Source organism: Cololabis saira, chromosome 11 (genome assembly GCF_033807715.1).
Source record: "Cololabis saira isolate AMF1-May2022 chromosome 11, fColSai1.1, whole genome shotgun sequence".
NCBI lineage: Eukaryota > Metazoa > Chordata > Actinopteri > Beloniformes > Belonidae > Cololabis > Cololabis saira.
Window position 1 is genome coordinate 2,225,198 of NC_084597.1, and position 7,500 is coordinate 2,232,697.

A 7,500-nucleotide genomic window follows, 5' to 3' on the forward strand; every position below is an offset into this window, starting at 1 on the left:
ACGCCCACATCTTTTTTCTTACTTCCTTTACTTTTGTTTCCCACTTCCTTTGGTACTTCCTCTTCTTTTTCTTATTTCCTCTTCTTTCTTTTACGTCATCATGTTTTTTCTTACTTCCTCTACTTCTTTCTTTTACTTCGTCTTTTTATTTCCCTTACTTCCTCTACTTCTTTTCCTTCTGCAAATTATTTCTCATACTTTCTCTACTTCTTTTACTTCCTCACCTTCACTCCCTCCACTTCTTTCTTACTTCCTCTTTATTCCTTTAAGAAAGAAAGAAAGAAAGAAAGAAAGAAAGAAAGAAAGAAAGAAAGAAAGAAAGAAAGAAAGAAAGAAAGAAAGAAAGAAAGAAAGAAAGAAAGATTCCCATTGGTGTAGTTTAGTATTTAGTATATTTTACAGCAGTGATTTGGCTCCAGAGACTGAATGTGGAGATAGATTTATAGTTACAAAGGTGGAGTTGAATTGGTATTTTTTTATCGTCATTTTTATCGTTATCGGGAAAAATGCCAGAAATGATCGTGATAAATGTTTTAGTCCATACCGCCCGTCCCTAGTTTCCGTCTGTTTCAGCGTGATGTGCGAGGCTAGCATGGCGGCTAGCCGCTAGCCCTGACCGTGTTTCTGTCTGTTTTAGCGTGATGTGCGAGGCTAGCATGGCGGCTAGCCGTTAGCCGCTAGCCCTGACCGTGTTTCTGTCTGTTTTAGCGTGATGTGCGAGGCTAGCATGGCGGCTAGCCGCAGCGCTACCTTCCCCACCCAGAAGTGCCGCCACCTGCTGGACGACAGTTTCCTGGAAGGAAGTCCCGCCAGGAACAACGAGCCGCAGAGCAGCTACGCGGCTAACGGCCTGTCGCTCAGTACGTATGTCTGGGGGGAGGAAGTAGAGGAAGTACTAGAGGAAGTACTGGAGGAAGTACTGGAGGAAGTACTAGAGGAAGTACCAGAGGAAGTACTACAGGAAGTACTAGAGGAATAACTAGAGGAAGTACTGGAGGAAGTACTAGAGGAAGTACTAGAGGAAGTACTACAGGAAGTACTGGAGGAAGTACTGGAGGAAGTACTAGAGGAAGTACTAGAGCAGGAGTCGGCAACCCGCGGCTCTGGAGCCGCATGCGGCTCTTTAGCGCCGCCCTAGTGGCTCCTGGAGCTTTTTCAAAAATGTTTGACCTTTTTTTCTTCTTTTTTTTCTTTTTCTTTTTTTTTCTTTTTTTCTTCTTTTTTCCTTTTTTTCTCTTTTTTCTTCCCTTTTCCTTTCCTTTTTAATCTCAACATTTCGACTTTTTTCTCGAAATTTTGACTTTTTTCTCGACATTTCAACTTTTTTCTCGGAATTTTTACTTTTTTCTCAACTTTTTTCTCGCCTTTCACCATTTGCCTTCATTCTAATTCTGATACAAGACTTTTCATTTTTGCGGCTCCAGACATAATTGTTTTTTGTGTTTTGGTCCAATATGGATCGAAAACATTTTGGGTTGCCGACCCCTGTACTAGAGGAAGTAAGAAAAAGATGAGGAAGTAAAAAAAAAGTAGATGGAAGTAAAAGAAAGAAGAAGAGGAAGAAAGAAAAAGAAGTAGATGAAGTAAGAAGAAGACGAAGTAGGAAAAAGAACATCAAGTACAAGAAGAATGTGGAAAGATGAGGAAGTACAGGAAGTAAAAAAGAGGAAGTAGAGGAAGTGGGGGGAAAATAGAGGAAATGAGGGAAAGAAGATGAAGAAGTAAGAGAAAGAAGTAGAGTTAGTAAGGGAAAAGATGAAGTACGAGAAAGAAAAGGAAGTAAGAAAAATAAGAGGGGGTACAAGAGGAAATAGGAAAAATTAATAGAGGAAGTAAGGGAAAGAATAACAGGAAGTAATGGAAAGAAGTAGGGGAAGTAAAATAAAGAAGAAGAGGAAGTAGGAAAAAGAAGTAGAGGAAGTAAAAAAAGATGAGGAAGTAAGAAAAAAATAGATGGAAGAAGAAGAAGAGGAGGAAGTAAGAAAAACAAGAATGACAAGTACAAGAAGAATGGGGAAAGATGAGGAAGTACAGGAAGTAAGAAAAAGAGGAAGTAGAGGAAGTGGGGGGAAAATAGAGGAAAGAAGATGAAGAAGTAAGAGAAAGAAGTAGAGGAAGTAGGAAAAAGAACTAGAGGAAGTAAATGAAAGAATTAGAGGAAGTAAGGGAAAAGATGAAGTATGAGAAAGAAAAGGAAGTAAGAAAAATAAGAGGGGGTACGAGAGGAAATAGGAAAAATGAATAGAGGAAGTAAGGGAAAGAAGTAGGGGAAGTAAGAAGAGGAAGTAGGAAAATAAGTACAGGAGGTAAGCCAAAGAAGATGAAGAAGTAAATGAAAGAAGTAGAGGAAGTAAGAAAAAGAGGCGGAAATAAAAGAAAGATGAAGAGGAAGTAAGGGAAAAGATGAAGTACAAGAAAGAGAAGGAAGTAAGAAAAATAAGAGGAGGTACGAGAGGAAATAGGAAAAAATGAATAGTGGAAGTAAGAAAAACAAGAAGAGGAAGTACAAGAAGTAAAGGAAAAAATATGAGGAAGTAAAAGAAAAGTAGATGGAAGAAGAAGAGGAGGAAGTAAGAAAAACAAGAACGGCAAGTACAAGAAGAATGGGGAAAGATGAGGAAGTACAGGAAGTAAGAAAAAGAGGAAGTAGGAAAATAAGTATAGCGAAAGAAGATGAAGAAGTAAATGAAAGAAGTAAAGGAAGTAAGAAAAAGAGGCGGAAATAAAAGAAAGATGTAGAGGAAGTAAGGGAAAGATGAAGTACAAGAAAGAAAAGGAAGTAAGAAAAATAAGAGGAAGAAAGAGAGGAAATAGGAAAAATGAATAGTGGAAGTAAGAAAAACAAGAAGAGGAAGTACAAGAAGTAAGGGAAAAAATATGAGGAAGTAAAAAAAAAAGTAGAGGAAGTAAGAAAAAGACAAGAGGACAAGAGGAAGTAGAGGAAGTAAATGAAAGAAGACGAGGAAGCAAAAGAAAGACGTAGAGGAAGTAAGAGGTCAGGACTCAGGACAAGGATTAGGAAGTAAAAGAGGAAGTAAAAGAGGAAGTAGAGGAAGTAACTCACCAAACTCTCTGACAGGCAGCAGCCAGAGCTCCTTCGGGGAAGAGACGTCCTACGGAATAAAGAGGTGAGATATTTCACAATAAAAGCATTTTAAAGAAATGAAGGGTGTATGTGCCAACTGAACTGCTGGGGGGCTCTTATTTTGAAAGTTTGTGTCAAAAGCTTCCTGCAAATATTTCAAAATAAAAGCATTTTAAAGAAATGAAGGGTGTATATGCCCACTGGAACGTAAGGGGGCTCTTATTTTGGAAATTTGTATCAAAAGCATCCTGCAAACATTTCAAAATAAAAGACTTTGAAAGAAATGAGGGTGTATATGCCCACTGAAACGCTAGGGGGCTCTTATTTTGAATGTTTATGTCAACAGCTACCTGGAGATATTTCAAAACAAAAGCCTTTGAAAGAAATTAATGACATATGGCCCACAGAAGGCTCTTATTTTGAAAATAAAGGGAAAAATGAGCACGACTTTAGTTATTATTCTTTTTTTTATGCGATTACATTGATGAATTTGTGAAATTTCCCATAATCCCCCTCTCCGTGTCGCTAACAGGAGCCGCATGTACGCTACGCTAGGCCCTAACTGGAAGGTTCCCCTACGTAGCTCCCCGCGCAGCCGCAGCTACGTCTACAGGTGAGGGGGGGCACTTCCTGTCTACAGGTGAGGTGGGGGGCACTTCCTGTCTACAGGTGAGGGGGGGCACTTCCTGTCTACAGGGGAGGGGGGGCACTTCCTGTCTACAGGGGAGGGGGGGGCACTTCCTGTCTACAGGTGAGGGGGGCACTTCCTGTCTACAGGGGAGGGGGGGCACTTCCTGTCTACAGGTGAGGGGGGGCACTTCCTGTCTACAGGTGAGGGGGGGCACTTCCTGTCTACAGGGGAGGGGGGGCACTTCCTGTCTACAGGGGAGGGGGGGGCACTTCCTGTCTACAGGTGAGGGGGGCACTTCCTGTCTACAGGGGAGGGGGGGCACTTCCTGTCTACAGGTGAGGGGGGGCACTTCCTGTCTACAATGGAGGGGGGGCACTTCCTGTCTACAGGTGAGGGGGGGCACTTCCTGTCTACAGGGGAGGGGGGGGCACTTCCTGTCTACAGGGGAGGGGGGGCACTTCCTGTCTACAGGGGAGGGGGGGCACTTCGTGTCTACAGGTGAGGGGGGGGCACTTCCTGTCTGCTTTCCTTACTTCCTCTTCTTTTTCTTTTTTACTTCCTCTTCATTCTCTTACTTTTACTAGCAAAATGCAAAATGCTATCCACAATGCAAAATTGTAGTTTTTTAAAGATTTTTTTTGTTTTTGTTGAGTTTATAGTTATTGTAGATTTGGTAGAGATTGTATGGTTTTTGTAGTTTTTATAGTTAATATAATTTTTGTAGTTTTTGTAGGGGGATTGTAGGGGTTTCTGTAGTTTTGTAGGGTTTGGTAGTTTATTTGGTTTTCTTTTTAGTTTATGCATGTTTTTTGTAGTGTAGTTTAGTTAGTAGTAACGTCCATAATAAAGCTTTTCTCCGTCCAACGTGGATTCTCTGTCCTTAGCTCCTCGGCGGCTAACGCCCGCTACGGCTACGCCGAGCCCAACAGCGTCACCATCGAGGGGCCGCTACGCAGGAAAACGCTGCTGAAGGAGGGACGCAAGCCCAAGGTACGTAGCACGTAGCATGTAGCGCGTAGCTTGTAGCGCGTAGAACGTAGTGCGTAGCATGTAGCTTGTAACACGCAGTGCGTAGCGCGTAGCATGTAGCGCATAGCCTGTATGCATGTAGCATGTAGTTTACGTAGGTTGTGTGTAGTTTACGTAGGTTTTGTGTAGTTTACGTAGGTTGTGTGTAGGTTTTGTGTAGTTTACGGAGGTATTTGTAGGTTTTGTGTAGTTTACGTAGGTTTTGTGTAGTTTACGTAGCTTGTGTGTAGGTTTTGTGTAGTTTATGTAGGTTTTGTGTAGTTTACGTAGCTTGTGTGTAGGTTTTGTGTAGTTTATGTAGGTTTTGTGTAGTTTACGTAGCTTGTGTGTAGGTTTTGTGTAGTTTATGTAGGTTTTGTGTAGTTTACGTAGCTTGTGTGTAGGTTTTGTGTAGTTTATGTAGGTTTTGTGTAGTTTACGTAGGTTGTGTGTAGGTTTTGTGTAGTTTACAGAGGTTTTTGTAGGTTTTGTGTAGTTTACGGAGGTTTTGTGTAGTTTACGTAGCTTGTGTGTAGGTTTTGTGTAGTTTATGTAGGTTTTGTGTAGTTTACGTAGGTTGTGTGTAGGTTGTGTGTAGGTTGTGTGTAGTTTACGGAGGTTTTGTGTAGTTTACATAGGGTTTTTGTAGGTTTTGTGTAGTTTACGTAGGTTGTGTGTAGGTTTTGTGTAGTTTACGTGTAGGTTTTGTGTAGTTTACGTAGGTTTTGTGTAGTTTACGTAGGTTGTGTGTAGTTTACGTGTAGTTAACAGAGGTTTTGTGTAGTTTACGTAGGTTTTGCGTAGTTTACGTAGGTTTTGTGTAGTTTATGTGTAGTTTACGGAGGTTTTGTATAGTTTGTGTAGTTTTGTGTAGTTTACGGAGGTTTTGTGTAGTTTTGTGTAGTTTATGGAGGTTTTGTGTAGTTTACGGAGCTCTAACCCTCTCCTCCCTCCCCAGCTGTCGTCGTGGAGCCGGTTCTGGATCTGCCTGTGCGGCTCGACGCTCGTCTTCTACGGAGCCAAAGCCCTGCGGGCGTCGGAGAGGAAGCACGTAAGTTAACGTTAAAGTTAACGTTAAAGTTAAAGTTAGCGGCTAAAGGTAATGTTAAAGTTAGCGGCTAAAGTTAACGTTAAAGGTAACGTTAAAGTTAACGTTAAAGTTAAAGTTAATGTTAAAGTTAACGTTAAAGTTAAAATTAAAGTTAAAGTTAACATTAAAGTTAACGTTAACATTAAAGTTAACATGAAAGTTAACGTTAATGTTAACGTTAATGTTAAAGTTAGTGTTAAAGTTAACGTTAAAGTTAACGTTAACGTTAACTTTAAAGTTAACATTAAAGTTAACGTTAAGGTTAACGTTAAAAGTAACGTTAACGTTAAAGTTAACATTAAAGTTAAAGTTAATGTTAAAGTTAACGTTAAAGTTAACGTTAACGTTAAAGTTAACATTAACATTAAAGTTAACGTTAAAATTAACGTCAAAGTTAACGTTAAAGCTAACGTTAAAGTTAACGTTAAAGTTAAAGTTAACGTCAAAGTTAACGTTAAAGTTCACGTTAACGTTAACATTAAAGTTAACGTTAAAGTTAACGTTAGAGTTAACGTTAAAGTTAACGTTAAAGTTAACGTTAAAGTTAATGTCAAAGTTAACGTTAAAGTTAACATTAACGTTAACATTAAAGTTAACGTTAAAGTTAACGTTAAAGTTATCGTTAAAGTTAACGTTAAAGTTAAAGTTAACGTTAAAGTTCAAGTTAACGTTAAAGTTAACGTTAAAGTAAGCGGCTAAAGTTAAAGTTAGCGGGTGTTCGGTTGGGGGTGTCGCTAACGTGGCTAACGTTGCTAACTCTGTTCCAGTACAAGTCCCGTCCCTGTAAGGTGTTGCTAACGTTGCTAACTCTGTTCCAGTACAAGTCTTGTCCCTGTAAGAAGGTGTTGCTAACGTGGCTAACGTTGCTAACTCTGTTCCAGTACAAGTCCCGTCCCTGTAAGAAGGTGTTGCTAACGGGGCTAACGTTGCTAACTCTGTTCCAGTACCAGTCCCGTCCCTGTAAGAAGGTGTTGCTAACGTTGCTAACGTTGCTAACTGTGTTCCAGTACAAGTCCCGTCCCTGTAAGAAGGTTAGCGTGACCGGCTGGATGGTTCTGCTGCCCGACGACCCGGCCCGACCCGACGTGTTCCAGCTCAGCGACCCGGACCGAGGTTAGCGCCGCCGCTACTGCTACCGCTACCACCGCCGCTACCGCTACTTTCTATCTACTTCCTTCCTCCCTCCCTCTCTTCCTCTCTTCCTCCCTGTCTTCCTCCCTCTCTTCCTCTCTTCCTCCCTCTCTTCCTCTCTTCCTCCCTCTCTTCTTCCCTTCCTCCCTCTCTTCCTCTCTTCCTCTCTTCCTCCCTCCCTTCCTGACCTCCTTCCTGACCTCATTCCTGACTTCCTTCTCTCTTCCAGGAAATGTTTACAAGTTCCAGACCGGTTCCAGGTTTTCTGCGATTATCTGGCACCGGAACCTGGAGGAGGCGAGTCGGAGCAGCAAACCCACGGTACTTTATCTACTTTTTCTGTAGTTTATGTAGAATATCTGTAGTTTATGGAGGATTTCTGTAGTTTATGGAGGACTTTTGTATGTTTTTTTGTAGTTTTGGTAGTTTTTTTTGTAGTTTATATAGGTTTTTGTAGCTTATGTAGGGTTTGTGTAGGTTTTGTAGGTTTGTTGTAGTTTTGGTAGGTTTTGTGTAGTTTACGTAGGGTTTTTGTAGTCGTTTTTGGTACTTCAT

General features: G+C 41.0%; 1 protein-coding gene across 1 annotated transcript in view; it reads left to right on the forward strand.

Annotated features, from left to right (window-relative positions):
• LOC133454515 (ras-specific guanine nucleotide-releasing factor RalGPS1-like) overlaps nucleotides 1-7,500 on the forward strand; it is a 42,282-nt gene that overhangs the window by 31,986 nt on the left and 2,796 nt on the right. Inside the window, exons 13-19 of the mRNA XM_061733237.1 lie at nucleotides 709-860; nucleotides 3,080-3,128; nucleotides 3,618-3,698; nucleotides 4,601-4,706; nucleotides 5,683-5,775; nucleotides 6,822-6,927; nucleotides 7,175-7,266. Coding sequence (XP_061589221.1) covers nucleotides 709-860; nucleotides 3,080-3,128; nucleotides 3,618-3,698; nucleotides 4,601-4,706; nucleotides 5,683-5,775; nucleotides 6,822-6,927; nucleotides 7,175-7,266 — 679 coding nt within the window. The remainder of the gene's footprint in view (nucleotides 1-708; nucleotides 861-3,079; nucleotides 3,129-3,617; nucleotides 3,699-4,600; nucleotides 4,707-5,682; nucleotides 5,776-6,821; nucleotides 6,928-7,174; nucleotides 7,267-7,500) is intronic.